General features: G+C 41.6%; 1 protein-coding gene across 4 annotated transcripts in view; it reads right to left on the reverse strand.

The window, feature by feature from the left end:
- The window catches only part of CTNND2 (catenin delta 2), a 408,918-nt gene that overhangs the window by 361,865 nt on the left and 28,417 nt on the right, over window positions 1–18,636 (reverse strand). For 2 of the 4 annotated variants that reach the window (XM_040494066.1, XM_040494055.1), the window contains exon 3: window positions 12,469–12,724. In XM_040494066.1, the coding sequence (XP_040350000.1) occupies window positions 12,469–12,724 (256 nt within the window). Of the gene's footprint in view, window positions 1–12,468; window positions 12,791–18,636 lie in introns of all 4 variants that reach the window. The other 2 variants (XM_040494045.1, XM_040494037.1) reach the window with 1 other exon arrangement.

Raw genomic sequence — 18,636 nt, forward strand, 5'->3', positions numbered from 1 at the left:
TCAATGTTCTGATAGCTACTGTGAAGGATCCATATTTCTGCAGGGGAAACAAATCTTGAGTTTCTCTGGTTTTGTGAATTTCTATTTTTCATTTTTAACACTCTATCAACATTGATTTAAAGAACGGATTATTTTTAGAATGACTTAAAAAAAAAGTGGAAAAACAAAATAAAAGCAAAGCATGGTGTGAGAGAGCAGGCCGGCAGATAAGTAGACAAGGAGGAAAATCAGTACCTTGTTACTGTGTCTTTTTGCCACGTGAATAATATTGTGCTTTTGTAAGTTTTGCAAAGTCGTATCTCCAGATAAATGTGTGCAGAGCCAATAAACAGATAACTTGTGTAAAAATATACACGTGTACACACACACACACATAAACTATGTCCGTTTGTATCTATATATATACACACAATCTATATATGCAAAGACACATAATCTATGCAGCACACACACACGTGTGCATGTATACTCCCATATATGTACGTGTATGTATACACACACACACACACACACACACACACACACAGATGCCACTTTCATTAATACAATCAAATCTGGGATTGTCAAGATCCCCCTGGAAAATGACAGTCCCTGAGGAATGAGTGACCAACGTAGCTAATTCTGTCACCCTGAATTTTCTTGGGTTCTCTTTCCTGGTGAGGGCTCCCCACCCCCAGGAACCAACAATGGTGGGGGGGATGTTGTCAGCACTTTTATAAGCCATTCAATAATGGACCCATACAACATTCCTTTGATTCCCTTTGAAGCACAAAATCGTCTTCTGATTCCTTCAAACTCCCTCCAAGAACCCTAAACAGTATCAAGTGGGAAGTAAACAGGGAGTATTTGGACATGAAATAAAGGCAGTGCACCCAAATGGAGCATTTGGATCTTGGAGCTTCCTGTGGATCTACAGGTCTCAAATTCTCCATGAGATTTCAGGGAAAGGGGGCCCCTTACTTTTGGTTCTCAACTTATTTCCAAGGGGCACCATTTTTAATTTTTTTTTTCTTTCAACGTTTTTATTTATTTTTGGGACAGAGAGAGACAGAGCATGAATGGGGGAGGGGCAGAGAGAGAGGGAGACACAGAATCGGAAACAGGCTCCAGGCTCTGAGCCGTCAGCCCAGAGCCTGACGCGGGGCTCGAACTCACGGAGCGCGAGATCGTGACCTGGCTGAAGTCGGACGCTTAACCGACTGCGCCACCCAGGCGAAGGGGCACCATTTTAAAAAAAAAAAATTTAATGTTTATTTTTGAGAGTGAGACAGAGTGTGAGTGGGGGAGGGACAGAGAGAGAAAGGGAGACACAGAATCTGAAGCAAGCTCCAGGCTCTGAGCTGTCAGCACAGAGCCCAAGGCAGGGCTCGAACCCATGAACTGCGAGATCATGACCTGAGCAGAAGTCAGACCCTTAACCAACTGAGCCACCCAGGCGCCCCCAAGGGGCATCATTTTTAATATTTACATCCCTTTTGTGCTCTGAAATAGTCTGATAAGTTCTTTCACACTAAAGATGAAGAGATTGACTTCCTCCGTCTCGTTTGTAGCTTCCTGTCTCAGAGCTCTGTTTATCCTCAGTGATGGGTACAAGGCATGACTTCACCTGCAAGATCCTATACTTTTCAGTATGAAAACATCTAAATCCAACAGGTAAGACACACATCACACACATGAATCTGATTATCAGTGAAAAAACAGAGAATAACTGAGAAGCAGGAAGGAACGTAAGTTACTAGTTAAAGTAACACATTTAAAGCATAAGAGTAACCCTGAAAAATAACTGTTCGTTTTACTTAGGAAGTCAATATGCCATTCCTTTGAACCACCAATTACTTTTATTTTTATTATGAGTTATCACTGTACTTACCATTGTTGGGGGCCCTAAATTAAGACTGAAATGCTTGACATTCCACAGAGTGTTGACTTCTAGGGATCCAAGGTACCCTGATAATGGAAGGTATCACTGGAGTTAGTCTCTCCTATTATTTGGGAAAGATTTCATGATAATTTAATTATTGAATAGAACCTCTCAGTTGTTTTGAATTGGGGGAAAGACAAAAATCTCGATTTCTGGGACACAGAGTGCAGCTGGCTTTAGGCAGAAGGTTAAAGGAAAGTTCTGGGAAGAGTGTATACACTCAATTTACACTGTTAAATCATTAGACATACAAGTAGAGTGACCGAAGATGAATGTTCTTGGCCGCATAGTGGAACCAAACTGCAGACCATCACAGCCAGCTCTGGAGAGACTGGGCAGGGGGCAGGAAACTTGACAGACAAGAGGGCGTGTGTCGGCTCTACCTAACCTGGATTTGGCTTCTTGACCTAAATGAGGTGGAAAAGTCCAGAATGCATGTAGCCCGCTCGAGACAGATGGGTTCCTCAGACTCATCCACACACCTGGAGGCCTGGCTAGTCTGTGGGGCCTGCAAGGCGTGAGCTCTTGGAGCGGGTGTGGACTGCATGCTCCCCTTCAAACTTGGGGCAGCGTCTGGTTTAGTCAGAGCCCGTGGACTGAAGGCAAAGAAGAGGTCGGTTCTCAAGAGAAAAGTCTGTTTGCCAGGAAAGCACAACACGGAGACTTCCAGCACAAGTGACGGAGTGGCCGTTAACCATGAGCTCATTAGTACCCTGCGCGTAGTTGCTTGTCAGTCGTGACTCCGTGTCATGGCTCTTTACCGTGGAATGCCGTGGCGCTCCCTGGCCTGAGTCTGCTTTGGTATCAATGAGGTGGGGGTGTCGTATTAGAAATGAGTTGCTGTTTTAAAAGTGCACTTGTTTACTCTTTACGAGTGATTTTTAGGACAGGAGGCAAAACGAGTATCCTTGGCTGTGGGAAAAATCAATACTGGCACAGACAAGTACTGTGTGAGAACACTGCTTTCCTTTAAGCCGATAAAAGGAATTCCGGAAAGGAGGCTTTTGTAAAACAAACCAAAAAAAAAAAAAAAAATCCTTTTGCAGTGAAGTCTTCCCTTCCATCTTGCACTTCTGTTTCTCCTGCCACGAGGGCTGGGCTCTCAATTACCCCACCTCCTTGCACTGGGCTCCCCAGATCCCCTCCCACACTGGCCTCCCAGCTCCTGGGCTCCCTGTCCTTCCAACTAGACAGCTCTGGCCTCTCTGCCTTCACCCATGTTTCCCATGGCTCTGACTCCATCCCAGGGGGTGTCCTGATGGCGGGGGGGGAGGGGACTGGTGGCTGCAGTCCCAGGGGGCGGGACAGCAGTCCTGACACAGCCTATGATGGGCCTTTCCCCGTGCAAGGAAATATCCCAAAGATGTCAGAGTCTTAACAACTCTCATCTCACAACTTTATGAGGAAGATGATGATACCATCACTGTTTCGCGTACACAGATGCTAAGGGCAGAGCGTCACTTCCAGGATCGCGATTGGCTGCGAATCCCTTTCCCCAGGTGACCCCCTCCACTCTCCCATTTGAGGTGAGTCTACACTGCAGGGCTGTGCAAGATCATCCGTCGGGCTGAGAAGGGAGAACACTGGAATTTCTACTCAATTATTTAATGAAACAAAACAAAGGAATGAATAACTATCATATTTACTCTATGGATTGGTCCGCTCACTGGTTCTCCCAGTCAGAGGATGGTGCATCTTCGTTGCAAGCTGCCCATGGCAGAGCTGACTATGACCCCCCTGCTTCTTCCAGCACCTCCCCCACGGCCCCTTGTTGCTGTCGGTGCATTAGCCCATGTGAAGTTTTAGATCTTACCTAGCTTGAAACCAACCCTCACAATATGAGCAAGGCAGCACTAATCATTCAAGCACGCCCAAAGGCCAAGAAAAGAGCTGAGTTCACCCATCTCTCTCCAGCCGGAGCAAAGACCGCCAGCCATGTGAACCAGTAACAACAGAGATACTGTGCTCAGACCTTACGTGTTCAACCATGTCACTCTTCCTGAAGAAATGTCTTCATGATTAAAAATACAAACCGATCTAAAAACTTTCCATTTTGTTGTTTTATCTTTAACAAACCCTATCTGAAGTCCTATCTTCGGTGTACAACTATTTTCTTTTTTATTTAAATTTTTAAAAAATGTTTATTTATTTATTTGGGGGGGGGGGGTAAGGGGCAGAGAGAGGGAGACAGAGGCTCCAAAGCAGGCTCTGTGCTGTCAGCAGAGAGCCCGATGCAGGACTTGAACCCATGAACCGTGAGACCATGACCTGAGCTTCAGTCAGACGTTTAACCCACTGGGCCACCCAGGAGCCCTGTGTACAACTATTTCATAGTGTAAATAGCGTAAATGTACACTAAGGCTTGTGTGGTTGGCTGAAGAGTGTCCTCCCAGAGTTCACATCCATTCGGAAGCTCAGAACGTGACTTTATCTGAGAACAGGGTTTGGCAGATGTAATTAAGGTGAGGCCACACTGGGTTGGTGCGGACCCTAAATACAATGACTGGTGTGTCCTTATAGGAGGAGGAGAGGGGGCTGGGAGAGAGAGAAGCTCGCAAGTGAAGCCTGGGGCAGAGGCAGGAGGGATGCTGCCACAGTCCACGGAACGGCCGGGGCCACAAGAAGCTGGATCCTCCCCTGGAGCCTGAGAGGGAACGTGGCCCTGCACCAACCCCTTGATTTTGGACTTCTGGCCTCCAGAACTGTGACAGAGTGAATCCTGTTGGTGTACGCTACTCAGTTTGTGGTACGGTGTTACGGCAGCCACGGGACAGTAATGCATTATATCTATACTTCATAAGAAACAGATCCTCATATGGGGTATAGGCTAACATTCCCTTCTGTATTACTAGTTAAAGTAATACATTCAGAGCATAGAAGAACACTGAAAATACAGTGAAAACACTGCAAAAAACACTCAGTTGCTCTTCTCTGCTTCTCTGATCATGTCTGTCTTGTTCACACAGGGCCCCGCAGTCACTTTCTTTCTGACATAACTTTAAAAGCTCCTTGAAAAATGAAGCTGTTTTCATGCTGTCATCACACCCACAGAGCTCACCCTAGAATATTCCACTGGGAAGCCACATAGAACACAGGTGCCTTCAGACGGACCTGGAGGGAGGAGCCCAAAGACTGGGGAATACACACGAGGCTCTGCCTTTGGGCCAGCTCTGGCCACTCCTGATAAAATCTCACTGAGGACATGCATGTATGTCTTCCATGTTTCCAAGGGACACGGAGCAGTGTGTTCAGTAATTATGCTGGATGACAAAACTGGGATCCAGAGATTTCTGAAGCATTGGATACTGGAATGACTGCGAACAAGAAGTGAACTTGAAGCCCCTCATTTATGTTAAAGAGAAAATTAAAAATTCAAGGTAAGAATCATTAATTTATAGCCTTACAGAAGTCACATGTGGAAAGACTACATTTTATGATGATTGTAACATTAATATTGGGATCAATATTCATAGTAGTTATGAACACGAGATAAGAATTTGGACAGGTATGGATCCAGTTTCTAGCACTCTAGGCCTCAGTTTACCCATATGTAAAATGGGCACTACAAAGAGTTGTGCCATAGGGATTTAGGGGAGGATTAAATTAAATAATGCATATTTAAAAAGTTTAATGCTGTAGTATGATCAATTAGTCTTCAGCAAAGCAGGAAAGAAAAGGCAACAGGAAAAAGTTTCTTTGACAAATGGTGCTGGGAAAACTGGACAGCTACATGCAAAAGAAAGAAATTGGGCCACTTTCTTACACCATACACAAAAATCAATGCAAAATGGACGAAAGGTCTAAATTTGAGACCTGAAACCATAAAAATCCTAGAAGAGAATAAAAGCAGTAACTTCTATGACATCAGCCATGACAACTTCTTTCTAGGTATGTCTCCTGAGGCAAGGGAAACAAAAGCAAAAGTAAACTATTGGGACTACATCAAAATAAAAAAGCTTCCGCACAGTGAAGGAAACAATCAGCGAAAATAAAAGGCAACCTACTGCATTAGAGAAGATATTTGCAAACGGCATATCTGATAAAGGGTTAGTACCTGAAATCTATAAAGAACTTATAAAACTCAACCCCCTAAAACCGAATAATCCAATTATAAAATGGGCGGAAGACATGAACAGACGTTTCTCCAAAGAAGACAACCACATGGTCAAAAGACACATGAAAAGATGTTCAACATCACTCACCATCAGGGAAAGACAAATGAAAACCATGAGATACCACCTCACATCTGTCAGAATGGCTAAAATTAACAACTCAGGAAACAACGGGTGTTGGCAAGGATGTGGAGAAAGGGAAACCATCTTGCACTGTTGGTGGGAATGCAAACTGGTGCAGCCACTCCGCAAAACAGTACGGCAGTTCCTAAAAAGTTAAAAATAGAACTACCCTATGATCCAGTAATCACACTCCTAGGTATTTATCTAAAGAATACAAAAATACTAATTCAAAGGGATACATGCACCCTGATGTTTATTGCAGCATTATCTACGATAGCCAAATTATGGAAATAGCCCAAGTGTCCATCGATTAATGACTGGATAAAGAAGATGTGGTACATATATACAATGGAATATTACTCAGCCATGAAAAAGAATGTAATTTTTGCCTTTTGTGATGACACGGATAGAGCTAGAGAGCGTTATGCTAAGTGAATAAGTCAGGGAAAGACAAATACCCTATTAGTTCATTCATGTGTGGAACTTAAGGCACAAAACAAATGAGCAAAGGGCAAAAAGAGAGAGAGCGAGAGAGAGAAAGACAAACCAAGAAACGGACTCTTAACTATAGAGAACAAAGTGTTGGTTCCCAGTGGGGAGGGGGTCAGGGGATGGGTGAAATAGGTGATGGGGACGAAGGAGGGCACTTGCTGTGATGAGCACTGGGCAATGTACGTAAGTACTGAATCACTATATTGGACACCTGAAATGAATACTACAGTCTACATGTTAACTGTACTGAAATTCAAATGAAAGCTTGAATAAGTAAATTGAAATAAGATAAAAATAAAATAAAAATCCCAAAAAAGTTTACCACCGAGTACAAAATATAGTACTTTAATTCATTTTTTAAATTACCATCGTTATCATCATCACTGTCACAAACACTCTCATCTTACTCGCAAGAAAACCTACTGTGACCCCCAGGTTGCCCGAAGGTAACGCTTGCTCCCTTCCCGCGCTTCTGGTGATGCAGGAGACGACCGGGAAGGACACTGCAGGGCTCCCAGAGGAGGGCCCTGGAAACCACGGCTCAGGGAAGGGACGCAGCCAGCACAGAGACAGGAGCCCCGGGCATTGGGGAGGTGGTGTAAGTGTCTTCGAGGGCTGGCCTTGGGAGGGAGGATAGGCATGATCTCATGTGATTTCAAAGGTCAGGAACAAGGTCAGGGGATGAACTTACAAGAGGTGCAGGTTTTGTATCACTATAAATTAGTTTATAGGCTTGAATTACTCGAAGAATTAATAAAATGCTTTCAGGAGATGGTGAGTGGCCCGTGGCTTAGAGGCATTCAAGTAGACACTGAATGCCAACTGTTAGGCTTGCTTTTAGCCTAACTGAGTAAGTGACTTCCAAATGCTCTTCACATTCAGATGGTCTGTAAATTGTGAATGCTGTATTTTGCCGCAGTTAAATAAATGATTATTGAGCATCTGAAGTGAAAACCAAGCTCCCCAGAGATCCCACCATCTAAGAGAACGGGACAATGAAGAATACCATGTAACTGTATTCACGATAAACACTTCAGCCATGTCATGTAAGTTACGTAATAGTGTCTTAAACGTTACTAAAGAATTGAAAATTATTTTTCAAATCTTCACCTTTTAAAAAGCATTGTTGTAGTATGTTTTGTTTCCTGAGTATTCATTCATTCACTGTCTGCCGTACATGTGGTTTTGTAGTGGGCAATGCAGAAACAGCCTTTGGAAAACATTCTTAACCTAGGTTTACCTACTGATAAGATGTTTACAAGCAGCATTACTAAATAATATTTGCTAATACAACATCCAATAGTAAAATAACTTTAATCGATTCCTAAACTAGTTAAAACATAGTAGAAATGCAGTAGGCAATTCCTTAGGATTCCTTAGAAAAATGAATATTTTTTTATTATTGTTCAAATATTGTGTTCAAATATTCTATGGAATAGAAGTCTCATAGAACCAACTAGAAGGCAGGTGCAAATCTGGGTCCAAAGTCAGCATTAAAGATGTGCCATTGTATTTATTTCTGTTATGTTGAGTAACAAAAAGAAGACAGCGTTTAAGTTTAAACCAGGTTTATAATAAGTGAGATTCTTTTTTTTTTTAACGTTTATTTATTTTTGAGACAGAGAGAGACAGAGCATGAATGGGGGAGGGTCAGAGAGAGGGAGACACAGAATCTGAAACAGGCTCCAGGCTCTGAGCTATCAGCACAGAGCCCGACGCGGGGCTTGAACTCACAGACCGCGAGATCATAACCTGAGCTGAAGTCGGCTGCTTAACCAACTGAGCCACCCAGGCGCCCCTAAGTGAGATTCTTTTAACATGTTTGAAAAATTGCTGGAGATTGTGCACATCACGAATTACAACATCCTGAAAAGGGATTCATCAACAAGATTAAAAGACGTTATTCCTACTACAACCTACACGCTAAGTTATGACAGGAAACGGCTAAGCCATACGTTTCCTTTTATGGATAAGAACATTTATAGTACTTTTAGTACACACAGGTACGCCAGTCTTACATTATGTTGTTCTAGTTATTTCATCAATCAGATTTTTTTTTTTAATTTTTTTTTTTCCAACGTTTATTTTTATTTTTGGGACAGAGAGAGACAGAGCATGAACGGGGGAGGGGCAAAGAGAGAGGGAGACACAGAATCGGAAACAGGCTCCAGGCTCTGAGCCATCCGCCCAGAGCCTGACGCGGGGCTCGAACTCACGGACCGCGAGATCGTGACCTGGCTGAAGTCGGACGCTTAACCGACTGCGCCACCCAGGCGCCCCCATCAATCAGATTTTTAAAATAAGGATGCTATGACTTATCACTCCCAACATCACTAAAACCTCTTTCATATTATTTGATGTTAAGATTTATATTTGACCGATGTGTTTGAAAACAACAGTGTATAAAATTCAGAATTTGGAGGGCACTGAAAATATATTAGCCATGTTAACAATCCTTAAGAGATTCACACATGCAATTAAAAAATAAAAACTTCTTAGAAAACAAAAACATATGGATGTAAATTTTCTCAGGGGTTGCTGACTCTAAAAAGGAAATTAGATTTTATCATCTCTCTGTATAAAAAAGGTTTCTGTGCATTCTTTGTTGGAGTACATCACGGGGGCAGTCAAAAGTAAAAAGACCAAAGTTTTGCCTCCATATACGACGGAGCCAGCATGTGAGAAAAATGCAAGCCTTCAGAACCAATTTTTTGCATGCTGTGGTTCAGAGGAATTAAGAGCTGAGTCTCTGCTTTCAAGTCTAATGACTGAATTGGAGCTATCTTGATTTCAAATTCTTATTTTAAGGTACACTATTTTCTGGAAAGCTTCTCACTGAATAATACTGAAACTCAGGAGCACATGGGTGGCTTAGTCCATTAAGCGTCTGACCCTTGATTTTGGCTCAAGTCATGAACTCATTGGTTTGTGGAACAGAGCCCCACATAGGGCTCTGCTCTAACAGCATAGAACCAGCTTGGGGTCCTCTCTCTCTCTCTCTCCCTCTCTCTCTCTCTGACCCTCCCCTACTTGCTCTTTCTCAGAAAATAAATAAATAAATAATACTAAAACTCTTCCACAGAAAAATACCCTGGTCTGCAGTAAGATACATAAGGCAGGTATTAGAAAAGAAAAGAAAGCCAAAAAATAAATAAATAAATAAATAAATAAATAAAACAAAGACCACACATCCAGTTAGCAATCAGCAGAGCAAGGAGACCGATCTCCGTAATTTCTATCACTTCTTTCATCATTCCAAACTCCTACACCCAAACACCAGGTACTACCATTCAATAACCCTCTGAAAATAATCATAAGAGATGGGAGTATATTCTTTCCTTTTCCTTTTTTTATGAAAAAATTAAGATGTTCATGCCAACACGTGCTTCCGAGTCCTAAAAGTATGGATTCTAGCCCATGTACCCACCTGCCAGCAAGGTGATCTGCAATGTCATTTAACACTCTAATTCTCCATTTATTCAAGGCATTAAACCTATCAGTTTCCTTCCACAAAGGAGAATTACATCAAAGATGTAAGTAAAAGTGCTTTGAGAATTGTAACGTGCCGTAAACATATGTTGGGAACAGCAGAGGCTTACATGGTCTGATATTTTAATGATAAATAAAACGTTAAAAAAATTCTCTTTAAAAATGTATGTATAAAAGCTTGAAAAAAGTCTAAGGACCGAAAAGCTTTAAATCATGGGTCACAGTGCCAAAATAAACAATTCTGAACCCTGGAAGTTAAACCTATTAGTTCGAGTAAAATTCACCTGATAACAATCAAAATTTATTATTCAAAGGAAGATGCAAAAATCTCGTCATAGGAGAATCATCGTAATTTGGACTTGAATTTTAGATTTGAGACGTCTGTCAGTTAAATCTGAACACTGTGACATGTTCCCTTTTTTAAAGAAAACTCTACAAGAAAGGCATTACTGTATTATAAGCTCTATCCATTTTTGGATGATGCCAGATTATTAGTTCCTTTTGTATTAACTAAGCCATGACAATCTAGTTCTGGTTCTAGATATGGTTCTGTTTTGTTGTATATCCGAGCTGAGGATGGTGGAATGCTTTTTTTTTTTTTTTTTTTTTCAGATTTAACACATAGTTAAGGGCTAACGACTGGCGTTCTTGAAAGTAACGGCGAATTTGTAATTCATATGACACAATGGCTTACACATAAATTTTACACATACACAAAATTAATAGCCAATACTGCCTTACTTATGATTAACACTGCTTATTGGTGTTTCCCTTTTTTGGTTTATAGTGGGCATGCAGTAAATATTGGTGACACAATCCATAACTTAAAAAGGTAAGAGAGCCATAGCAATACACTGAAAGAAAAAAAAAAAAAAGGTCGTAAAAATGACAGTAATAAAAAATAGAAAGGATACACCATTTAATAAAATCAAATGCATTTAATATACAGCATAAAATAAAGAGGCTAGGCTGTGGCTAGGGAAACAAGTACATTTGGTTTCTTGCTAAGCCAACTTTTCCTAATATGAAAATTTAAAACCTTTCCACTGGAGATAAAATGTTTACCCTCATTTAAATATATGGTGCTAAATAAAGCAATGCCAATTCAATGATGTATTTTTCTATTTACCGCTTCCTAAGAGTTTACTACTCTTCTATTTCTGTATGTTTTCAGTAGCACGTCAAGAACAAATACTTAAGAGAGTGCTGAGGTGTTGTTATCTGAAGAACATTTTACCCACGCCAGCGAAAGTACTTAAGGACTTGGGGCAGATTTCAGGACCTTTGAAACTGAAGATCTGGATAACCAGACTTATTTCTAGTAGTTAACAGTGAGCATTTATTACAATTTATTTTTATCATGGAGCCTCCATCAAATATAATATTCAACATGGACCCTCAAAGCCAGTCTGAATTGTGCTAAAGGAGCTGTCTCAAAAAATACTATGAAATGGTCCCATTATTCCTTTTATGTTTGTAGAAGCGATTTCTTTCCCACAAAAGAATCTATGGAACTCCTCAATACAGTACATATGCACTTGTGTGCTCTATCAGAGAAAATTCCTTGAGACGAATTTTAAGTACACTTACCAGAGCCAAGTGATATGCCCTGCTATAAAGAAATACCAGACATCTGACATATCTATAGTATTCACAGATGCAGATATATATTTATGGGACTCTATCAGCATAAATCAAATGGCTATGAATAAAACATCACTAAACCAATTCTAAACTTCAGAAGTAGAGCACCACTAAATATCTCACCACTGCTGGAAAAAAGGAAGCAAAAAAGAAACACCACTCAGGAATAAGAATTTCTCTGATATTACACCCAAGTTTTTATCGACGCCCAAACAATGTCAACCTAATGTTTATTTTTGGACACAGAAAAATAAAGGTAATTGGATTTTCTAAATTTTCAATTCTGGGTATAACCCGGAAGGCATGAATACAGAAACATGGGTACGCAGTGACCAAACACGGTTCCACTGAGACAAGAAGGCGCTTAGACCGGGATACCTGAAGTCGAACCGCTGAATCCCCAACTCCTCAATTTCTGTTGCACGAAAGGGAGCTGTTTCATATCTTATTGGAGAAATTATTATTTGCTGTTGAACCCCGAAAGATACTAGACAGAGACACATGATCAATAGCCGTATTCCAAATCAAACGCAAGATTATAAAACCCAGCCCCAAGCCAACCCTTTCATACTCAGCCAGGAACATGAACGCGATGGTGGGACATGCATGGAACAATGTCTTAAGGACGCCTGCTTGGAAAACCTCTTTAGACATCGCGGTCGAGAAAAGAAAAGGATTTGTACCCACCTGGGATCCTTCTGAATGCTATCGATGGACGGGGACCTGGCCAAGGTGCCTTCGGGCGGGAGGGCGGGGCCGGATTTGCTGTACGGAGACTCCACAGAGGGACAGTACTGCAGCTGTCGGTAGGGGTCTGCGTAATTGGAGGCTGGGCCCGCGGCGTAGCTGGCCCTCTGGAAGGTGGCCGCGGCGGCGTTCTGCGGGCCATGCTGGCTGCCTGTGCGCTGCAAGGGGACGGAGTCGACACCGGGGGAAGATGGGGCTAGGACAGGAAAGTAGGGACAAAGCAAAAAATTGAGGACCTGCTCACAGAAACGGTTAACCAGGTCTAAGGCAGGGGGCGGGGGGAAATTACACACATAAGAAAAAAAAAAGGGGGGGGTTTGGAAGAATAAAAAAAATAATCTGTCATATTTGAACCAATACATTCAATGTCATCCACTAAAATGATCATTAGCATGCTATCTCCGAAATAAACCTTTCGGCGATGGGGGTGGGTGGGAAATGCATCAGTTGTGTGTTGATGGCTTCCCAATCCCCAAGAGAAGTTTTGTTCATCTCAAAGGAAAATAAAGTCTGTGTAGAACCCAAACGCAGAGGATGCATAGGGACATTTATAAGGCATCATGGATGGGTAGTTCTTTATTGTTCAAGTTGAGAAGATTCAGGAAGTGTTCAGGTGATGTCACATTAATTTTATTAAGAGTATAAGGCAAACTTCGTAATGTCGCGAATTTTCCTGAATAAAAGAAAGAAACTGCGGGTCTGGGGGTGGGGAGGTAGGGTGGGGCAGGGCTCCTATTTCCACAATTAGTCCTAGAGCAGTAAACACAGGACTGCTCTAGCTCCTGGAAAGCAATTCTCCAAAGATTTCCATTTGCCTCTTCTTCAACTAAAGCTGTCACAGTAGCAAGTAAATTCAGGGAAGGGTAGGAGGTGCCCAACTGCAACCCAGACAAAATAACGAGCCGACCTGGCTTCTCCAGAAGCACCTGCATCTTTTCGAAACGTCTACATTGTTCTGGGAAGAGTCTCCACCAGTTATTAATGTCAGTTTGACTAGTCCCAAACTGAATTTCAATTATGCTTCCTTTGTGGATTCTTGTCAGTCCACTGCATGGCATTGTTTTTATCTGGTTCTCAAAAATATTTGACGTCTAAGGTTTAATGACTAAATACAATGCAACCAGCATCTTTCGTGTTAACAGAATGGGACCAGTCATTAACTGTTGCAACAGTTGTTAGCCATGATCAGCCGTAGACAGTACAATTTCTTTACTGGCATTGCAGATCAGAAGATATCCAAAGAACAGCCAGTGTCTGGATACAACCATTTGTATCCAGGAGCATCCAGGCTCTAAGGAGTAGGATTTCAATTATAAACAATACCCCTCAACTCTGACTACTGAGTGCTTATTAGTGGGTGACAGAGAATTTATTTTGTCCTCTCTCGCATTACAGGACATATGCCAAATCAAACACCCAAAAAATTATGTCACACTGAGCAAACAATTATGAAAAGAAGTTAAGGAAATTGTGCCAAATGACAAAAAAGTTATAAAGTGAACTGGAGGAAAACATTCTAATGCTGAGAACTGAGTCTTAATTAAGAGTTCAGGGCTTCTCAGGGCGCCTGGGTGGCTCAGTCAGTTAAGCATCCTACTTCAGCTCAGGTCATGATCTCACAGTTCCTGGGTTCAAGCCCCGCATTGGGTCTGTGCTGACAACGTGGAGTGTGCTTGGAATTCTCTCTCCCTCTCTCTCTCTCCCCCCTCCCCATTTGTGCTCTCTCTCTCAAAATAAATAAATAAACTTAAACAAGAAACATTAAAAAAGAGTTCAGGGCTTCTCATTTCCAATGAATTATAATATTTCACCTTACAATAATCAAAATTAGGAGAACAGCCACTGAGGCATGGTGAAAAGTAGAAACACATTTAAGAAAAACTTTCTCAACAAAAAAATGTATGTATACCCTGAGGAGCGGTCTTTGCAATGATGAAGACTGTCCTGATGGCTTGTTTCAAAATGACCAGTTTAGACTAATGAACATTAAGTTCAGAACCAGGAAATCTGTCTTATGTCTTTACACAATTTCTGGAAGAGTTCTATTTTCTCGCAAACTTACAAACATGTGTAGTTAGAATTCATGTTTTAATAACGTATGAACGATGTGTTTTATATCACGATGGCAGGGGTTTAAGATTTAGGGCAGGCCTAACCTTGTTTTTAGAAGAACAAATGTACAGAGGCAAACAAAATTTCATTTTCTAGAAGAGTTGTGACAGGATAGCCAGCAAATCCAGGGCAAAAGCAGAAAACTAAATACACCTGACATTTTTCAGATAAATTCATTTTTTCCCCCTTCAGGAAAGTAATATCTACATTCAAGCTTGCTGAAAATGGTTACTAATACCAGAAAATATATCCTTTTCTATTCCAAAGTGTTAATAGCTAATGGAGTAAGTACAATGATTAACAGGAAAGAAGGACAACATGGCAGAGATCAGGAAATCATACAGAAATCTAAAAAAACAAAAACAAAAACATACTTGTTAAAAAAGTAGTAACAGTAAGGTGAGCGACCTAACCATGCCAAAAACTCTCCAGGGACTTTAAATTGAAAGACAATATCATGAGAGGGTTTTTAAAAAAAACAAAAACAAACAAACAAAAAAACACTTGCAGCAGCAAAGACTGTAAGGACACTGGCTTCAAACGTGAAAACAGGGTGTGAAAGGCAGTTAATTAAGCAGAAACAGGAATAGCTCCAGTATTCCAGGAGGAAGAGAAGGCAGAGGCAGATGTAGGAATATCGTCAGGCTCATATTTGTACTTCACTTTGGCCTGTTTGGGGTCGGGGGCAGGGAATTCATTCAGAGCCTGGCTTCTGAAGTTAGACAAGTGGGTTCCTATCCAGGCCTTCTGGCCAATTCTGGGTATGAGACGAGTGAGTTACCGAGCTTGTTAAGCTCCACCTTCCTGACTGTGGCATGAAGAGAACAAGATGGCCTCATGGGATCATTATTTGCTTTAAAGACATGAAGGGTATTAAACATCCCATATGTAGGAACTGTGAAACAAGTGAGCTGTTGCTATGTCTACCATTAACAATGTTGAAATCAACTGATACTCGACAAGGAAACTGTACCCACTGCACTGGGGGGGTTGGGGGGGTGGGGTGGGGGAGACACTTGCCACTGGCTATCAGGCTCCAGAGCTCCCGCAAGGGCTTTCTCTCTGCTAAGACCCTATAAGAGACTGAACACATCACTCTCACGTTACAGATGGGAAACTGAGGCACAGAGAGATTACGTAACTTGACTGAGTCTGCCTGGTATCTAGCAGTGAAGGGATCAAGTCCTTGCACCCCGCCTCCAGAGTTTATTCTTACAACCACCGCTGCAACTGGACCAGATTTTAAACTTCAAAATGTGTGTTGCTGAATTAACTTCATGGTAAGACAATTTATGAGAGGCTTAAAATGAAGGGAAATGTCTACTAAAGGCATAGAAGATAGACAGGTTTACAATAGGAATTAACATGAATATTATAGTAAAAATTGGTAAAAGTTCGTGTGTTAATTTAGATCATTTCCCCTCAAATTGAATTTATTGAGATATGCAGAAAAATATGGGGAAAAATTCTTCACATAGACAAAAAACCTAACTTTGTTCATGTCTATAAAAATCAAAGAATAGGGATCCTCAGTTACCTTAATTTTATTTCAAAGTTTTTTTTTTTTAATGTTTATTTCTTTTGAAGATAGAGTGTGAGCAGGGAAGGGGCAAAGAGAGAGGGAGACGCAGAATCGGAAACAGGCTTCTGCACTGGCAGCGTAGAGCTCGATGCGGGACTCGAACTCACAAACCATGAGATCATGACCTGAGCTGAAGTTGGACACTTAACCGACTGAATCACCCAGGCACCACTCAAAGTGTTTTGAGTCTTAGTTTAATCACTAATACCACTATAATTCAAAAAAAGAGGGTAGACTCTGAAATCTAAAATGGGTGAACAACTTCCAGAGAGATCTTATTAGAAAATCATAATCGCATGTGTGTAGAAAATCATAATCGCATGTGTGGCATTTGATAAATGACATTTCAGAAGTTTCCTGAATCCACAGTTTAAACTTTTAGGTCAGAATAAATAGGATGCCTGATGGGAATTTCAAAGTATAAGATGAGAATTTAGGGGCGCCTGGGTGGCGCAGTCGGTTAAGCGTCCGACTTCAGCCAGGTCACGATCTCGCGGTCCGTGAGTTCGAGCCCCGCGTCGGGCTCTGGGCTGATGGCTTGGAGCCTGGAGCCTGTTTCCTATTCTGTGTCTCCCTCTCTCTCTGCCCCTCCCCCGTTCATGCTCTGTCTCTCTCTGTCCCAAAAATAAATAAACGTTGAAAAAAAAATTAAAAAAAAATGATAATTCAAGTTGGTACTGCCGAAATGAGAAAAAAAAGAGACTAATCAGTGCAAAGAAAATAATGCAACAAGGAATACAGACGGGGAGAAAAGTACACTCTCTTAAAGTGTGGGCCATGCAACCGTCTGTCTTGAAGAAAACGTGTGAGGCTCAGACAGATCTCAAACTAGCCATCAGTAGTGTAACAACGCGATGCCTCGTATTTCTTTATGCACGACATGGAAAAATGACTTCGGCATCACAAATTAAATTCCCCCTTTGTGCCCTACCTGTTCAGACCTGAGCGTGGCACATGCAAACCACGGCCCCCCATTAGTGTGGATCAGCGGACACTGGTCACGCCCTTAAAGACTTTCTCCTTTAACGCATTGCCTGCATTTCTGTCCCATCACACACTTTCTCTTATTTGAGCTTTAGAGCTCGGCGGACCACGTCACCTGCCTTGCAGGAGGGCTCTATTCAATGGAACCTTCCAGGGCAAACATCTGAAGTGGAAGGCTCCCCGTCAGCGTGTCCAACACTCCCCTCTCTCCTCACCTGCTCCGCAAACGGCCCCTTCTCCCCTCATTGAGCTCTCAGAGCTCAGCGAGCCATGTCGCTGGTACCTTTGGGGAGATTTTAAAAGCAGCCTCTTCAGCAGCTGACTTGATACTTCACCTGACTTCTACACTGTTCACGAAATTACCTGTTTTCTTCAGAGCTACACAAATAAAGGTCTACTGTACAAAAGGGGGAAAGATGTTTTATGTGTGATATTTGCTGGAAATGGGGGAGGAGGGATCCTTTTTCATCAGCCAGACATTCTACTTGGATGATGATAGATGGTCACATCCGTTATTTACTGACCATAAAAAAAAAAAAACAATAAAATATAAGAATCTGGCACATGAAGAGATTTGGTTGCAGGGGGAATAAAAAGTGCGGTTCAACAAAAGAAGAAAAACCTATGTTTTTGTTTTTTTAATTCTCTTTGCTTTTCTGTATATTTGCATTTGCATAAATATGAAAACATAAACTACACTTACCCTTATTAAATACAAAATGGGAACACAATAATTAAATACTATTCCCTATGCAATCTCAGAAAATAAAGATAGCTTAGGTGCCATCAGGTCCGAGAACGTGGCCATGAACTCTCTTAAAGAGAATTCGACTCTGTTATTTTAGGGACAAAGAGCTTTTAGCACTCAATCTGCTATATTCCCAGCAGTATTATTATCTAGAACTCAACTGTAAAGGCCTTCCCATTTTCTGCACTCTACACAGGCTGATCCGTGCTAAACTCAATGGGAAAATATTCCTGGGTAAATTTAATGTAATCTTCCCCCCCCCCCCATTTTAATTCCAGTACAGTTCGCACTGAATGTTACATTGGTTTCAGGTGTACAAAACAGCGATTCAACGATGCTATACATTACTCAGGGCTCATCATGAACATAATCTTTTAACTTCAGGTATTACTGCCTTTGTGGGGAGGGGCATTAATGCAGGGGTTTTACTAGTAATAGAATCGTTATTATGGTGCGGGTGTTGATGTTTCTGGATTTTACCAAAAAACTGTTCCTACTAGCCAACACTCTGCCTTCCCTCAGCTGAGCTCAGTTACCCTTTTTATTCACATCTCTTTAGGTGGTTTGCTATAGGTAAGCTTCTGGAAGCCCTTCTCCATTTTTAGGGGATATTCATCACCAGGTTCATTAAAATTTTCCAATAGGGTAATAACGTGCCCCTGACTTCCTAGACTTAAAAAAA

This window comes from Herpailurus yagouaroundi, unplaced genomic scaffold (assembly GCF_014898765.1).
Source record: "Herpailurus yagouaroundi ecotype Mexico unplaced genomic scaffold, PumYag 29, whole genome shotgun sequence".
NCBI classification, from domain to species: Eukaryota; Metazoa; Chordata; class Mammalia; order Carnivora; family Felidae; genus Herpailurus; species Herpailurus yagouaroundi.